Raw genomic sequence first — 18,789 nt, 5'->3', positions numbered from 1 at the left:
TTCACTTGATATAGAAAAAGAGAAATCTACTTGACAGAGGCCAGCAGGGTCATGCATGGACTAGTAGAAGATTATGTTCTGCTTCATTTTTAACTTTCAAGTGGTTCTGCGCATATTAATTGGTAATTCATTGTTCATCTTTGAATCCTATTTCTGCAGCCATCCGAAACATCAAATCAACACTGCTTTCGAGGCTCTGTGCAATGGTAGAAGTACAAAATACAGATGCAATGTCTGCCAGCCAGGGTTGGAAGTTATGATTTCATCCTCATCTTACTGTCTTATTTTTGAAGTGCCTACGGTTCAGCTTGAATCAGAGAGTGAATTAATTCCACTGCAGTATTCATGATGTGTTGTTTTGCCGCACGTTTATCTACTACTTTTTAAGGGTGTGTTTCTCCATCTTAATGTCATTAGTCTGTTTATTGAAGGAAGATGAGCTTTATTGGAATGGAAAAATGAAAAAGAACCTTGATGTTTCTATTTGTGACAGAAAGTTTAATCTTTTTTCACAACAGCCTAAACTAACTCTAACTGATTATTATTTCCTTCATTACAACGCTGTTACTGTTCCTGTTCCTACTGCATCAGTCCCAGCTGCTGCATTCACTGATTCTCAGTGGATGAATTCACGCACTGAGCCGACAGATCAATCCCCGAACTGTAGATCAGTTAAACATATGTAAAACATGTTAAAATCTGTGTTCTGTCATTGTCAAAAACTACTTTTTAAAAGTAACTTGCCCAACAGTGGTTATCATATAATACCATAACAACATCACATACACAAGTTAATCACTAGAATTCCTTAAGAAAAACACATCAGCTGATTCAGCTGGCTGGTCAAAAAGACCAATGCTAATCACCACGCACTGTCTCTATTAAATTCTTTCATCCAGGAAGGAATCTACGTTGACTCCAGCGGCCAACCTTACTCTGTGGACTACATATAAAGCTGCACTAATATATTCCCATAGGAAGCTTTCAAACGATATAATTTGTGGACTGCTGCAGCTACTCTTTCACTGCGCCTATAAACATAAGCACACATAAACACACATCTACACACATTGTTACCTTGAGAAAGAGTCAATAGGTGTATTCAGGGAGGAATAATTATAGATGGCATTCAATTTCCTGCCTTCCATCAGGTTCAAGCAGTGTTCAGCCAAGAGGGTTTGCTTCCTTCACATCTGACCCAGCATTACCTGGCAGCAGGTTGCATTATTGCGTTTGATGTTGATATGTTGATAATGGTGAGTGGATGATGTTGATATGTAGTCGAGTGGAAGCTTGGAAAGCATCTGACAAACACTTGCATGTACTGTCAGTCGTTTAGATGGATGAATACTCAATAGGTGTGAATAGTTTGTTCTCCGGTAGCTGTGCACATTGATTGTATCTGACAGATAAGATTGTTACGGGCTTGTTGTGTGGAAAAGACACGTAGACTGAAGATGTCGGAACATACACGAGTTTTACTTCGCCTCGTGTCACACGTACAGGTGCCTTAGCCACTGGGACAGACAATGGTTGTAAGTACAACGTGCTGATGGTGTACATGAGTAAACAGCCTTCAGGTATGTGCATATTGTGTATTTATGATTGAGTGAAGTACTGCTGCTCCAATGCAAGACATGTTTGGTTGAGTTCAAGAGATAGAATTATAATTGAATAATCTTCTGGGCTTTGAGACATTATAGTTGGTTTCTAGAAGATAGTCCAGGGAGGAAGTGTTGTGGTGAGCGCCCTCTCAGAGAGAATGCTTCTCATTTATGTGCCTGAGCAGTGTCAGTGCTCCTTGGCAGAGATTCTCCAGGTCTTTGAAACGCAAATGAACACTGCTGTTTGAATGAATATATCCTTGTTCGTTCTTTTGACCGTGGCGAGTGCTGTCCAGTATGATGTTTTTAAAATTTCCCATAGGTGCTCAGTTTGGGTGAAGGTCATTCAGTAACATATGATGATGTTCTTTTGTAAAGATTCAAAGTGTTGCAGGAGGGTGATCGGCAAGGCTGCTTCATTGAAGGTAGCTTAGTGCCTCTTGGTATTCTGGCGCATTCCATTACTGAATACTGTACAGAGCTGAAGATTGACAGAGCGACTGATGGAACGGGCAGAGCAAAGGGTGGCATGCAGAGATTGCTGCAGACAACGTGATGTGATGGTGGATAACGGGAAGGAGGGGGAGGTGAGGTCTGCTGTCTTGGTGTTATCAGGTTAAGTATGTCCGCTATCGCCATGGTGACAACATGGTAACGGCCAGGTGTTCAACCAGGAAGAAGCAAAACCTTTCATGTGTAAATGGGTTTCCCCCCTGTTCTTCATTATTTCTGTTTCCATATGTTCCCTTATGTATGTTAGGACTGTCACCGCACATTTGACGGAAAGTCTAATTTCACTCTGCGTTTATGTGATGTTTGTTTGTGTGTGTCTGAAGGAAAGTGACAAACAAGGGTTAGACAGCATAATTTACACAAGTAATACATTTTAATGATGAGTTAGATTAATAAGCTAAGGCTTGTCAGTGTGTCTGCAATGTTTCAAGGGATGTACTGTGTACTGTGTGTGTGTGTGTGTGTGTGTGTGTGTGTGTGTGTGTGTGTGTGTGTGTGTGTGTGTGTGTGTGTGTGTGTGTGTGTGTGTGTGTGTGTGTGTGTGTGTGTGTGTGTGTGTGTGTGTGTGTGTGTGTCATGCTTAAACTGTAAGCTGCTTTGCTAATATACTTATGGAGATCTGTGTTCCAATCCATGTTGTTGTTGTTGTTGAGGATGGTGGTGTTGGCTCTGTTACGTCTGACTGTGTGTGAGGATGTGTGTCATTCAATGACATGAGTTTGGTCGGGGGTGGGGGTGGGTGGGCACGTGCTTGACACATGGGAACACACGTGCAGTCTACGTCATAGCGCATGCTTTGCGCTATGCGCCACAGGCCCAGGTCTTATGGTCTTTTGTGCAATAGTCCTTTTAGGATGATATTGTATACCACTTCAACCCTGTGAGCACATTTCATTGAAAGCAAAAATACAGTGTTAACACTTTGGCGGAAATGGAGACAAGGGTATATAAATGAATTTTCAAAATAAAGGCTTATTTGAAGGATGAAAATGAAGATTGCTGCTTAGACTTTCCATTGATTTTATTTGTATAATTTTTCAACCAATCGTATATTGATGTAGCTTGATGGATCATTACACCTGTACGGTTAATATAATACATTACAATACATACATATAATACAATTTCTTTAAGAAACATCTGGAATCCTACTAGTTAGAATAATCTACATTCAACTACTGCATGCAAGCCAGAGAATTTGAGTATACCTGACCATGAAACAGATATCCTGCACAATATAAAAGTAATAATGCAAAGACAGAAGTCTGAGTGGAGAGAAGTGTGTAAGTATAATGCTGAAAAAATCTTGGTTTGAATGTCTTTAACAACACACCGTGATTTCAATAGTGTTGATGTCCCAATGATGTTTTTGTCTTTTGCAGATAAACCTGCGTCTAATTCTAGTCAGTGGGAAGACAAACGAATTCCTTTTCTCTCCTAATGACTCTGCAGCAGACATAGCCAAACACGTTTATGACAACTGGCCGATGGGTGAGTAGATACATGTCATACTGTACTACATATCTATTTAACAACTGTCTCATAAATTCACTGCAACTTGTCCCTCAGGGATAATGCTGACTCTTTGAAAACTAAACCACTGCCCTTTACAGTAATCACTCCAATAACCACAACACAACTTAATTGTGACTTCAAAGTGTGATAAACAGTGTGATTTTGATAAGAGAATATCATTAATGAATATCACTGCTACCACAGGCAGTCTGGTACGTCACAAGGGTTTTCTGTTTTTGTTTTTTCTAACGCTTGGACATGTGACTCTAACCCCCCCCTTTTTTCTTTTTAAACAATGTCAGCAGTTTCACTCTGGAGTGCGATAGATGAGCACACACTGAGCCCGCTGCTCACTTTTTACCTAAGTAAAGAGTGCTGCTATATGATCAGGTCTCCAAACGGGTTCTTCCTTGACACACACGCCTGTAAAAAACATAAGAGATAATCATTCATCATTTTTTGCTGACATCTTGAGAATCATATTTGCAAGCCCATGCATATCTGTGGCCCGAAATTATTTTATATTTGAATTTCATCCAAGAATCATCATTTACAAATAAAATACAATACCGGTAAAATATGATACGCATTCAGTGCTCCAAGCTCAGTTCAGCATGCAAACAATGGTTGATTGACTATGCACTCCTCCTGTGTGTGTGACTCACTGCAAACTGTACTGTACAGCCACCTCGCCTTTGTAACACACCCACTCCCCAAGTACTACATCAGGGTGAAACCTGATTTCATGATGCAAACCCCAACTTAAATATCTGTAGCCTCTTCCCACCCTCTTCCCAGTTGTATTGGCGGTCCGTTTTCCCTTTCCCCATGTCCCTCCCAGATTACAAATCTGACCCTGTGACAACGAGAGGGAAGCTCTCACGCAGCAGCTACACCCGTTTAGCTGGAGACACACATCTGGTGGCCAGACTCTGCTGCCGTGCAGTTCCATCCACTGTTTTCTCATTGAATGCCTTCCCTTTGTCTTTTGCTCTTCCCAAGCCACACGACATGCTTTTTTTTTTTTTTTTTTGGCTCTGAGGCATAATTCTGTTATTTATCCAAAAAATGCCCACATATCATATAATTCCACAAAAGGTACTTTTGGAATGGAATGGAATGGAATGGAATAACTTGTTTCACCAAATGGATTTTTAAATTATTAATAGTGAACTGAAACATAACAATTATTCCATTGCCTTTCAAGAATTGCTAATTTAAAGTTTACAAACCTCAATTTCAAATGCATAGTTTAGAATTTCCATTTTTTTACCATATAAAGTTAATGAGAGAATTGCATAACATTGCATTTGAATTTATATGGAGAAAAAAATACAAAAGTATGACAAGCAAGATTGAATTTTTCATGTTTTTCTCAATATTCTTTCTTCTTTGTGACTCTTTCCATTGGGCTCTGCCGTCATTCAGACTGGGAGGAAGAGCAAGTCAGCAGCCCAGCATCCTGCGGTTGATCTACCAGGGACGTTTTCTACACGGCAACGTAACACTAGGAGGTAAAAAACCCCCCTAAAAACACAGGAACACATTCACTTGCAGAAGAAAGTACACATTTCAAAAAAAAGAGAAAAGGAGGGGGGGGGGTGCCTATAGACATGCAGACGTTTACACAGAATCACAGCAGTGTGTTACTGGAAGGTTCTTTGCTGTTCTGATGGTTTTCCTGAGCAGCAGAACAGAGGTACCTCAGTGCTCGGGACAAGCCTGCTTTGACAGAGAGAGGAAAGCCAGAAAAAGAGAGGAAAGAGCCTCATCAGGAAGAGGGCAAGGCTGGCAGTAGAGTAGACCTCAAACAGAACTATGAAGGTGGAGACAGGAGGAGGGGGGTTGGGAAATGAAAGCAACAAAATGTCTTCTTCCGTCAGCCTTCTCCTCCCTGACTTTTAGGCCTTAGTCTACTTGTGTCATGCGGTTAATGGGGTCATGGCATTCCCTCACCCTTTCCTCGCCATTACTGCCACCTGTGTGAAAATCCCCTCATCCTTGGTTTGAGCACACTGACATAGAATCCTCTTAATGGAGAGCCACAGTTCCCATTGGTTTCACACAGACACACAGACACCACACATGCACACGTGAAAAGGCACGTTTCACAAGTTTCACAAATGTAGAATTCCATTCCTCAATGGAATATATGAATAAAGTAATAGATAGGTGTAGAAAATGTCTTAAAGGAAAGTGTGCCATGTTTTTTTTAGCATCAATTTTTTCTCATCCTATGTTCACTAGATCAAATTCTGATGCATCATGACTTTGAATGATAATGATGATTTGAATGCTAATAGATTTATGATATTTACCCTGCATATGCAAACAGCAGTTTGTAAACATGTTAATACGTTTTTTAAGTGTTTACCGTGCCCCGGATCATGTAAAAGTAATTCAGGAGGAAAATGTCTACAAGAAAAAAATTTTTTTAATATTCAGTGAACCACATGATTGAAAGTATAATTTTGTTTTATGTGTCATGTGTCTCTTCAGTGTCTTTTTGGAATTGATAGTTTGATCTTAATAGGCACACCTCATAAGTCAGCACAGCAAAGACTAACCCAGCTGCGTTTTAGGACAGCAGGTGAAGAGTCAGATGGAACGATGGTCAATGAGAAAATAACCGGTCCTTTTCTTCCCCTGGCTAGCTCTCAAACTGCCCCTGGGGAAGACCACGGTGATGCATTTAGTTGCCAGAGAAACTTTGCCAGAGCCAAATTCCCAAGGTAAACATTTCTCTGTCTTCAGTCTTTCCTTTCAGAGAGCCCAACAGCTTTCATTGACGTCTCCACAAGACGCTACTGGTACAAACAATTCCTCAGGCGTACCTCAAAATGCAGCTGATTGTGTCAGATCTACAGCAAACATATTATGTCGTTGTGGGGTTTGGGGCATGTTACAATGTGGACGTTCAAAGCTCTCGTGTAACTGAATGCCTTCACTAGGGCCATACAGGGCAAATATGAATTATTGTTTTTAAAAAAAAAGTTGGCCTGTGTGGAAGAAAAAACTAAAAGTTGAAGTTTCATCTGAGGGCTTTAATTCAAAACAAAATGAGTATTTGCTTATATTTAGGAAGTGTTTATAATGCGCTGCTCTTAAATGTCAAATAATCTGATACAGCGCTGAATTCCGACTGACTTCACTCTTCATAGAACATAATCTCCATCTGATCAGAATAAATCAGCTGGAAATCTGCGTCTTTGCCCCACTTCTGTTCGTCCTCTGTGTACGAGCAGGTTTGTCCTGACCGTGACGTCTGTGTGTTCTCAGGTCAGAGGAATAGAGAGAAGACCGGGGAGAGTAACTGCTGTGTCATCCTGTAAATATACACCTGCACTATCATCCCTCCATCGGTTGTCGCTCTGAGTGTCCAGGACCTTTTGAGCTTGGTCCCTGTCCTGGAACCTGGCCACAGTGCAGATGTGCATAACGTCACCCATACATGCTACTTTTTGTCCGCTACTCCTCATGTGCATATGAAACCATGCAGGCGGATCCAGGGAACAGAACATTGATTAAGGATGGTTGGTTCCTGTGTTGATTTGTTGCGAAAACTGATTTATTTTTCTTTCTTAACACACATTTTTCTCAACGCCTTTTGCCACACACACCTATGCACACTCACATATAGTTATACACACCATGCAGCTGTCAAAGGTCACGCTGCTCAGTGGCTCCTCATTCTAGCTGGTTGTCAGAGTAACACTGCGCACAAGTTGGTCTGTGGCTTGACTGCTGAGAAGCAGATTAAGCTTAGACGTGCCTCGTCAGAGAATACACACAGAGACACACACTGCCAACTGGACATGCCATTAAAGCGCAATAAAGTATCAGCGTGCAGTTCTCTGGAGAGAATGAACACATCTCTCTGTCGGCAGCCAAATGAACCCAGACAGACAGACAAGCAACTAGTGTTGTTTTGGTCATTTGTTTGTCCGTGACATTTGGGACTGTTTTGACAGTCCAGGCATTTACCAACATCTCCGACGTTTTGGGAGCAACGAATCATCTGTTTTCTTCCCCAATTGATGACCCCACACACTCGCTGCGCACGCAGAGGAATTAACACAATGAAAATGTCCCTTATTTGTCTTAATTTGCTTCTAAATCTCTTATTGCATCAGAGTCAGTTTTGCACAACTGAAGCATGTGCTCCATCAGATGAATTCAAAATATTTTTCCAGGGGAAGTAAAGTTCCAGAGTAAACATGTGTAGTATATATTTAATGAGGATCTCATAAAGAACATGATGACTGTAGCTCTTGTTGATAGACAGTATATTGATGTATAGGCTATGATTGTACAGCCACTTAGCTTCTAGCCAGTACACACACTCGCTGAATATGTGCAGCAAAAACTCCCGAATCATCAACAGAATATATTTTTACTCCTTTCCTCTATTGTCATTTTCTTTTATTTGTTGCTTATTTAATGTAATCATATTTTCTTTGCGGTCTTAAAAGATATTGTTTATATTGATCAGGGTTTAAATGTGTACAGAACTTTCAAACCAATTGTAAATAGCACTGACCCCCTCCCACAAACACAAACACACACACACACACACTTCAGAATGGAATACATATGTAAGCTAAATAAAGGTTACTGAAGTGTGCTGCTTTGTTTCAGTGTGAACACACACTTTTTAGGATGACTGACACAGAAATGAACTGGAGAAGCTGCATCAACTGCTGGTTTGAAATGACACCTACCTGGAAATGGATCGAGGTGTTTGTTCACTGATGATTAAAATCAGCTCGTGACACACATTTGACCTCATGTCAAAACAGCTTCTTGAAATTGAAACATTGGGGATTATGTGTGACGCTCACTGGCACTGGGAAGTATTTTGAAATTCTCTGCATCGACATCAGGGCACAAAGACAAGTGGATTTCAAGGAAATGACTAAATTCTGTCACATCACTCGTTATCACTGCTGCTGTAACACCAGCTGACAGCAACCACACTGTAACACAGCTGGCGTGAGGTGATGTGATCAGACGTAGACTCCATAACTGCCACAACCTTCCTTATGAAGACAAATGTTGGCAGAAGGTGGTCATGTTACCTCCTACGCTGAATGATCCCTTTTATATATGATGTACTGACAGCTGTCCATGAAAGGTAGGTAAGTATAGCCAGAGTGTAAAGTACAGTGACTGTTAAACCAAGTTGTAAATGATCATTCCTTGATCATTCATGAGTGCTTCTGTAACCATGTTATGCTGAGTCTGTGGCGAAAGTGCAGCAGTCTGAAGGAGAACATCTGTTCACAATAAACTGCAAAATAAAGGTGTCACATTGTGTTGTGGAAAACAGTCTGTAAAACATGGCTTCCTGTGGATTTACTCAACTGATTATTTCAGAAGATGGTGGCTGTAGCTCTGATTATTTTTTTTTTTCTCTCCACTGTTTTCACCACTCCTTCATCTCCTGCAGCCAAGCTGTGTCCACACAGTAGGAAATGAAGGCCAGATACCACTATTCTTCTGGTACAAACACAGTGGATTGTAGTTACAGTAGCTCAACTCAGACAGCAGGTTGCTGACTTCAAAACAAAACTGGACAAACTTTCAAAGGTGGGGTTGTGCACGGCTAAACATTTTTGAGCCTTGTATGAACTGGTTCTATAGAAAATTTAAATATGACAACCAATAAAGTGCAAATGATTTCATGGGACTGATGCTAACTTCCCACTACAAGAACAGGGTGTTTGCAAAAGGAGTAAAGGAAATCATGTCCAGATAGATTTGTCAAATGGAAAAAGTCAATGGACGTCTTGCCATCTCACAAACTTCTGTAGACAAGACAGGATTGGATGCTGTGTGAAATGTCTTGACGTCCTGGAAGATTTGATGATGTTGCCATCTTCTGGCAAATTGCCTGTACAGCAACACATCCATCTCTCTGTATGCACAGCCCCTTGTTACAGTGTTTCTCGATTGCATACACACAAATAATGGATTTATGCACACAAATAAAAAACAAACTTGAAGCTCTTGTTTCATCCTATTGCTAAGCACAAATCCTTTGCTTTCACTCAAACCTAATTTCTAAATCATATTTTCCCAAAACTCTAAAGTCAAATCTTATTCTGTTGCACAATTTGTTCACCTGGAAGTCACCCGCCTTCAAAACGTTACATCCTAATTCCCAGTTGGTGTGACACACTTCTCACCTGTTCAAACTCTACTGGCAAAACATTTTCATCATGTGCTAGAGTATAAAAGAGGCCTCAGATGTGTATTAGACCTCTTGAACTGACATGACAGTTGAACTTCCGCATCCATTCAAGAACCTGTAATGGAAGACCATGGAGAACACAGAGAAAGAGCAAGGACTACGGAGGAGTTTTTACTGTAATGTATTACAGAGAAATATTTTTTTTTGTTACCCTTGTGTGTCTGTGTGCACTGATGTCATCATAACATCCCCAGAAAGAATGCCGAAACATGTTCTCACTTAGTTTTACTTTTCCTCATTTTAGGTACAGTGCTCATCAATGGAATTGCTGAGTTTTGCCAAAATATGTGTCTGAAAATGAATATGGGTATAATAAATGTATGTGTGGGAGGAAGCCGGAGTGTTAACTGGACACTCTAAATTGCCCTTAGGTGTGAATGTGTGCATGAATGTTTGCCTGCCGTTCAGCTGTTGACAGCTGGGAGCGGCTCCAGCCCAACCACAACCAGGAACCGGAGTGAGATGAAGAAGAGATGATGAATGAATGACCTACTAACATCTAAGACCCCTGCAGTCCAACAAAACAAATCCTGCATAAAATAACTTTCTGCAGACCAAAAATCCTATAAAAAGCCAACATTTACAAGGTGTGTATTTATGTCCTGATGTGTATATTCACACGTGTTTGATAAAGATTTATTTCTTGCTGTTGTTGTGTCCTTGGTAATTTGTCGATTTTATGGTTTTACATATACTTCATATGCTTCAGTGAATAGTTTTAGGGTTTTAATACATATACCGTGGATTCTCTCTACATCTAATAAGACATGTTTGTTTTGAATTGCCAGTCTAATGTGTGCCATTGTTTACAGCTGAAGTGATAAATAGCGACGTATTCTCCTAAATATATATAAAACAATAAATAACCATTTGATTGCTCATCACTCCATGAAACTGTCCTTTGCATGAACATTTCTGACGTCACTGCTGGTATGTATCTGTGCATCTCAAATAGTGCTTGATCAGGGAAAAACATTCTGTCATAAAATCAAATTAATGTTACGGTTATCGCTTCAATTACTGAAGCAGGAATCTGCCATTTTCCAGTTACTGAGGTTTTTGAAACAGCAGCTATGTTATCACAGTGAGGACAACTTTCTCAACACATAATTAAACATCTCCAAGGATTCAAGATGTTTCGCTTGATTGTAAACGTGCACGAACCAGAAAACAACTATAAACAGAATAAGCAGTCAGGCGGATGACAAATTACTTGTTCGATAGTTAAAGTAACCACGAGCTGATTTAACGTCCCATTCTAATTTTATTGTTGCTCTGGGCACATCACACCTGAAGCACCATTACTTTGGCAGCACTGCTTAGTCTGGTGCCATGGTCAGAAGAGTAAAGAAAATGAAAAGGAGACAATCTATAGGCTTTGGTGACTGGCTGGAGTAGTTCATTTGAACATTTGATATATTTGATACATTTTTCCCTGTCCAGGTGTTGTGTTAATGCTGCTGTTTTTAATGACCAATGAGCAATGACAGAAATAGAAGTTACCATTGTAAATAAAATTGTATTTTTGTTTCTCTAGGCCCAATGCTTTTTGAAAAAAATGTTGAAGATTAAAAAGTATATATATATATATATATATATATATATATAAATACACTACGTTCAAAAGTTTGGGGTCATCCAGACAATTCCAGTTTTGTAGCTTCTCTAATCAACAGTTTTCATGTGTTCACAAAGGTTTTCTAATCAGCATTCACCTTTTAACATGATTAGCTACCAAAATGTAGCATTAGCACACAGGAGTGATGGTTGGTGGAAAAGACCTCTGTAGGTGGAGGTAGATATTCCATTAAAATTGGATGTTTACACCTTAGAATAGTCATTTACCACATGTCTAGATGAGTCTGATTCATTTAATGTTGTCGTCATTGAAAAAAAACAAAAGCTTTTCTTTCAAAAAGGAGGACATTTCTAAGTGACCCCAAACTTTTGAACGGTAGTGTATATATGTATTTAAAATGATATTGCTGTGCACGATCAACTAAAATAATTTGCCTCCTATCAAGTACTGACACAGTACCACAACTCAAGGCCACAATTCAACTTTTGTAGCCTTTGACTAAATGATCAGATCGGTCAGTCTAATCCAACACGAGTGAAACAATGACTTTGGAATGACCATAATAATTCAATTACAGTAAATGTTGCGTATATTAAAATTGTATTTATTTGTTTTAAAATTCAATTTTTATCGCTTTATTTCAGTGTGACGTATTCAATGGTTTGAACTCTAACGTGGCTGCCAGGAATTCTGTCAAAAAATATTTGACACATGTATTAAGAGCGAAGAGCTGCTCGTGTGAATGTTGAATGTCAGTTTTCGAAGCGTCAATTGATAACTGTTGTTGTCAGTAGGAACTATACAAATAAAATCTCGACTTCACTTTTAATATTAGCAGCACAGTTGTTATTCTTGTTGAACATAGTCTGGAAAGTCTTGTATTTCTGAAGTGACAACAAAAGTATAGTTGCACAGTAACAAGCTGCAAAATGTGACAAATATTTGCCACCGTGTGTGTGCTTTGGGGGAGACAAGCAAAACCCTCAGAGAAGCAATTAGTCAGCTTGATCACAACAGGTTAAAGCAAAAGCATCATCCTGTGGGAGATACCGAGGTAGGAGACAACAAGCAGAACAGTTCTCTCAGGGGCCAATGTGGTGGAATCCCCTTAAGTCAGTGTGGAAAAAAGCTGACACACCTGTTTGTCAGTAAAAGTAAAGTAAAGTAAAAGTGATGCTAACTTTATTGGCTGTTACTACAAACTACATTACCTGCTTGAAATAAATTCATATTTGTCACAAATCTGAACGAGAACAGACTAGCGGCGCACCTGATTCCCCTTGGGAATCTTGACATTTTAGAAATCTTGACATATTAGAAAAAAAAAATCTTGACATGTTAGAAATTTCATCAGAGGATGATGGAGATGAATGTGGGTTTCAACGTATCTTACATATTCTTATGTTCAGGGGGTAAATCCATCCACAGTGAATCAGAACAGAACGTCAGTGATCGTCCTGCTCCGTCTCTGTTCTCTCGTTTGTCTGTGGCAAAATGACTCTTGACCGGTTGTTGGACATAGAAGTGGCGTACCATATTTATAAGTCATGTGCAGTGTCATTCCTTCCATCAGCTACAGGTTCAGGATAAATAAAAAAAAGAATACTATTGTTTCCTAGTAAGAATAAAACTGAATGTCAATGTCAAGGAAAGCATCTCTTACAAAGGGACTCAGCTGTTTTCTGCATCCACTTTCTAACACAGTCTCAGTCATGGATGGACAAGAATGTTCCATGTTCCACCATTTATGAACTCTTTGTGGTGGTTGCTTCCTGACAGCAGGACGTTTGTGGAAGTCACCCAAGGGGTCAGGCTCTGGATGCACTGTCTCAGCCAGCAGCTGGAGACTGAGGTTCACCTCATCTGTTGACGACAACAGTTGACAAGAGTCTGACTTAACACAGGCAACATGTGACAGTGATCGATACACTTAATTCCTCTGTTGTGAAAACTGACTTACACAGTTACATCTGTTTCTGAGAGCCAGACGCTGTCAGCACCAGAGACACTCAGCCAGTTCAAATGTCTTCCACTATAAGCATGGGGCAAGTACACACTCACTCAGTCTGACAGCTATCGATCTCACAATCACAAGATCAGCCTTTATTGTCCCACAGTGGGGAGATTTACTAGAGGGAAGACTAACACATAATGGGTAGAAACATTTTTGTCTGATGGCCATGACATGTATGAGTGAAAAGCTCCTTAGACACGCCTGGTTTGTCGTCATCAGACAGAGAGGAGCACACCTCCGCAAACATAAAATGTCACTGTACAGGGACTTGGCTGCAGATGACGACTCTTTCCTGCTCAGATCTCTGCACTCTGGGTGAAACTGTATAATGGAATTTTTTCAACTCAGCACTCGAGAGGAACATTACATTTGTGCGCCCCGGCATATTTCATCATAAACGGTTTATCTGGCATCCCAAACATGAACTATTACTATGTCTTTCTCTTTTTTGTTTACGTTGTTTCTGTGATGGGAAATACAGTTGTAATGGCTGTAATTTGTTTGGATTGTAATCTGAGAACACCAAAGTATATTGCGGTTTTTAACCTGGCTTTTGTCGACCTGTTTGGCAACTCTGCTTTGGTGCCCAAGGTCCTTGACATCTTTTTGTTAAACCACCGCTACATCCCCTACGGCAACTGCCTGGCTTTCCTTTTTTTCTGCTACACTTTTCTTTCCATGCAGTCATTTAATCTGGTGGCTCTGTCCTATGACAGACTTGTGGCTATCACTTACCCGCTGCACTATCAGGTGAAGGTGACCCACAGGTTCATGTTTATTTTAATCACATCATTTTGGGTTTTTGTCATTGTTCTCGTAGTGATTGCAGTCGGCCCTGATGACGAGACTGTCCTTCTGCAAGTCAGTGGTTATTAATAGCTACTTCTGTGACCACGGCCAGTTGTACAGACTAGCTTGCAATAGTCATTTCCCCAACTACATCGTAAGTTGTTTGTACCCAGTCTTTATTTTTTGGATTCCACTTGCATTTGTCTTGTTGAGTTACTTTATATTGGCTACACTCTGGCTAAAGTGGCCACGGTGTATCAAACACTCAAGGCTTTGAAAACCTGCATAGCTCACCTGTCGTTGGTGGCGATCTATTTCATCCACTGTTGATCACATTTACCTTGATGGAAAAAATACATCCAAATGCAAGGATCATTAATTTGTCTCTGACGTCCGTCTTCCCCCCCATGTTGAACCCCATCATTTATGTTCTGCAGACACAGGAAATCAAAGAATCTGTAAAAAGGTTATTGAAAATCAGGCAGAAGTCTAAAATTACTCCAAAAAAAGTGGAAATATGATTCGTTCGTTCGGTAATTGTTGATTCTACACAGACTCAACTATATAAATTTGAAAAAATGTCGCAAAATATTTCCTCAACATTTTTGGTTACAATATATTTTGTATTCAATTTGAATGTTGTTTTGTAGTTGTGGAACAGGTATGGTATACTAGTACCATATAAAGTGTTTTTTTTTTTTAATCTCTTAAGTTGTAAAGCAATTTGAGTTGTTTTTACTATATTCTGTTGAATCTATTTTCGCATTTCTACTGTTTCATATAAATGCTATGTGCTATATAAATAAAATGTATTATCATTATTATTATTATCATTTTTATTATACATTCTGTTATCACTGCAGGAAATAAAATAAGTAAATATTAATGGTTTCTGACTTAACGTGTGTATGTTCAGTATGGAATTATATTTAAAGTCATATTTATAAATTAAAATACATCTTTGTAATTACTATATTGTGTTTTTTGCTGTATTTTTTTGCTGTTGCTGCTATTGTTCTTGATTATTTTTTATTCAAAAAGTAATTGTATTACAGATCTTTAAATACCAACAAACACTGAAGGGGTTTTTAAAAGACAATTCCTCAAAGAAGAAAATTCCAAATTTGTAAGAATATTGTATTGTATATGTTTTAATATATTTTTTTGTTCACATAACTTTTTTCTTTGCATCAAATATAAAACGGATCACACAAATCAATTTAATTTTTTTTTAATTCTAATGTCATGAAAGATTGTTTTTATAAAATAATGCAGCCAATGTTCAAAGTTCAGCACCGTATTTGGTTCGGTTAAGTATGAATTTAGAGGTGTTTGGAAGTCGACTGTAGGGGAAAAAAATAAAATAAAAATGAGATGCATGACTATTGTTAAATCATAGAATGATTCATATGTAAATTTTGTCACATGTCATTTTCTTCCGGTTTTCAAAATTAATAGTTAAGTTAAAGTTAATTTAACTTTGAAATAAGATGAAATTGTTAGAGGTAGGAACCGTAGGTTCTTGAAATAAGTTCATTCTCCTTTGAATCATAACAATGATGTAATTATGACCGGGACGGCACTGACAAAGAATGACGTTATAATCAGTGTTGGTGGTATCAGTATGTGACAGGGACACTGTGGCGCCCCCCCTGAGGTCGGTTAGAGAAATTGCCCAGTAAAGGAACTGAAGTGGGTTTAAATGGCAGAGACACAGAGGAGCATCACTTCTCCTCCTCTCAAAGCAGGTCTGGAATAACAGGAGCTGTTCTCTGGCCACACATGTGACGTGGACCCACCTGTACGTAAGCCACACAGGAAAGTCAACAGATGGAGTTTTTTAATTCTGCTTTTGGGAAAAAACATCACTTTTGTACGTCCTGCATATTTTAAAGTGCGTGGTTTCATTGGCATACCTCATATGAAGTATTACTATGTCTTTCTTTTTGTAATTTACATCGTTTCACTATTGGGAAACACAATTGTAATGGCTGTAATCATTCTGGATCGGAATCTAAAAACTCCTAAATATATTGTTGTTTTTAACATGGCCTTTGCAGACTTGTTCAGCAGCACTGCGCTGGTGCCAAAGGTCCTGGACATTTTCCTCCTGGGCCATCACTACATTTCCTACAACAACTGCATGACATTCATGTTTTTCTGCTTCACCTCCATGGCCATGCAGTCTTTAAATCTGATTGTGCTTTCCTACGACAGAATGGTGGCCATCAAATTCCCCACTGCACTATCACGTGAAGGTGACCCCACCGGCACATGTTCTGTTTTATTGGGTTTTCATGGCTTCTTGCCATCACACTCACCCTCACTTCAGCTGGCCTTCTCACAAGACTTTCTTTCTGCAAATCTGTGGTGATTAACAGCTATTTCTGTGATCACGGCCCGATGTATCATCTGGCATGTAATGATGTTACCCCGAGTCGTGTCATCGCTGGAGTGTCGTTAAGTCTTATTCTTTGGATTCCACTTGTATTAATCTTGTTAAGTTATTGCTATATCGGCTATACGTTGACAAAAATCTCCACAGCTCAGCAGAGAGTCAAAGCCTTTAAAAACCTGCACAGCTCACCTGTTATTAGTGGCAATCTTTTTCCTCCCTATCATATTTGTGTATCGCTTTTCCAGAGTAGTCCATCCAAACACCCGCATCATCAATCTTTCTCTGACTCATGTGGTTCCACCCATGCTGAACCCCATCATTTATGTCTTACAGACACAAGAAATCAGAGAATCTGTGAAAAAGCTGCTGAGAATTAGCAGACAATCCAAAATAATGAGAAAAAAATAAAATGCAACTCAACTTTAGTGTAAAACCAAATTATCACCAGTGCACTACATTACAACAGCAACATACAACCTATCAGCAGAATCTGGGTGAATTTCATTCTCCTCTATCGGTACTTTTCAAGATTTTGTGTCTCAGGTCATTTTCTAAGTAATTGTGATGCTACCCTTTCTGTACTAGTTTGCCTCATCCCACGTTATAAAAGGAAATAAACTGAAATATATCCGTCTGTGTGTGTTGGAGAGTTTATTCGTTATTCTTTCTGACCTAGTGGAGAACTGTGCTTTATTTTTTCTTGTATTCCTACAATGGGAGTTAGAAAATTATAATTTCTCCAGAGATGCCTTTTGTGTCCAAGTACACTAAATGCAGGGGATAGAAAAAACATCTTGTGAAAATTCCTGCTCTCAGTTCCCAGTGATCGTTGTCCCACCATCACAAGGACAAAGTCGTGTTTGCCTTTACCTTTTTAGCAGAATTAGAGAACATAACGTCCCATCAGCTTCATCAAATATCTTTCTTACATGTCACACATTTATAATTAAGACCAAAAATTTTACTTGTCCTAGATTTCTATAGGTCATTACATGACGCAATAAGAATAAAGAAATGTCCATATAAAAAATAGATTGGTCTCAAAAGTAGTAGTGAAGATACAATTACTGTTCACCACCAACACACCCAAAAGTCAGGATTACTACAGCAGCTCACACTGGTTTATTTTTACAACAAATAATCACATTATGTGCAGCCTTTACACCCTGAGAACGGCAAGCAGATCCTTTCCAGCCACGATGTGTATGACTTTATGACTTCAGCTGGCTGCAGACTCAGCTGGCTGCTTGTTCACAAGCTGCTTTTTCCTTGAGATCTGGAAAGTCATCATGCAGTCTTTGAATGTCTGGACCTGGCTCTGGCACGCACGCCAGTCCTGGTGCTCAGCCATGCACTCCTGCACCGCATAGTGTAGATGGGCACAGCCAGTGCGGGAAATCATCCGCTCCAGAGGATCATCCTCATCGTCTTTGCGGGTGCGGTCATGGGGTGAAGGGGATGCCATTCTGTGATGTATGTTCAAACAGGCTTATCTGCTGAGGACATGTCTGTGTTAGTAAGCAGGTGGTTAAACAGTGTGAAGAGAATCGGTACGTTCTTCTATCAGATCAGGATTGCAGAAACTAACATTCATATTTATTAGTTTTCATATGGGCTTGGTAGTCACACATACATATATACATACAAATATATGTGTGTATATATATATATATGTATACACAGAGAGAGAGATTATATACATAGAGGTTACAGGGTCTGTTACGTTCACCTCACATTTACCGACATCGTGTCAAAACAGGCAGTGTGATACTACATGTCAACGAGTCATAGCTGGCTACAGTATCCGTTCAGACGCTCGTACACCCCCCCAACCTGTTTTCTCCTCTCGTTCTCCCCGTCCTCTCACCGACATTAAGTTTACAAGTCGCCGACTTGACTGCAACCTTTTCCTTGGCTACATAACGTCTTTCCTGCTGAGGTGGGAACACATTTCAGCTGCGGACGACGTGACGTACATCTGTAAAATACTCCCGTCTTCTTTTTTCGTTTATAAGGGAACTGGCAGAATATAAAAGTGCATTAGCGCCACCCGGTGGTCTGGAATGATCGCTGCTGTCACAGACACACACCACGAACTGGTTGACCGAGTGACACAATACAAGT

The 18,789-nt window shown here is 39.6% G+C and overlaps 3 protein-coding genes across 3 annotated transcripts; 2 read left to right on the top strand and 1 right to left on the bottom strand.

The window, feature by feature from the left end:
- The first annotated feature begins 2,164 nt into the window (after positions 1 to 2,164).
- LOC144739294 (ubiquitin-like protein 3) lies at positions 2,165 to 6,964 on the top strand. Its single transcript, XM_078622263.1, is given in 6 exon segments — positions 2,165 to 2,191; positions 3,500 to 3,608; positions 5,061 to 5,087; positions 5,090 to 5,146; positions 6,287 to 6,364; positions 6,912 to 6,964. Coding segments are annotated over 6 exon segments (351 nt in total).
- A 6,540-nt stretch (positions 6,965 to 13,504) lies between these two features.
- On the top strand, positions 13,505 to 17,073 carry LOC144739293 (uncharacterized). The gene is given in 6 exon segments (XM_078622261.1): positions 13,505 to 13,513; positions 13,827 to 14,315; positions 14,317 to 14,421; positions 16,078 to 16,525; positions 16,723 to 16,820; positions 16,822 to 17,073. Coding segments are annotated over 6 exon segments (1,401 nt in total).
- An 811-nt stretch (positions 17,074 to 17,884) lies between these two features.
- COA4 (cytochrome c oxidase assembly factor 4 homolog) lies at positions 17,885 to 18,130 on the bottom strand. Its single transcript, XM_078622260.1, has one exon. It carries the CDS (start codon positions 18,128 to 18,130, stop codon positions 17,885 to 17,887), a length of 246 nt encoding a protein of 81 aa, XP_078478386.1.
- Between the last annotated feature and the right edge of the window lie 659 nt (positions 18,131 to 18,789).

This window comes from Lampetra planeri, unplaced genomic scaffold (assembly GCF_965212315.1).
Source record: "Lampetra planeri unplaced genomic scaffold, kcLamPlan1.2.h2 scaffold_1414, whole genome shotgun sequence".
Lineage (NCBI taxonomy): Eukaryota > Metazoa > Chordata > Hyperoartia > Petromyzontiformes > Petromyzontidae > Lampetra > Lampetra planeri.
Note: the sequence above shows the minus strand (reverse complement) of the source record. Positions and strands in the feature narration are given on the sequence as shown.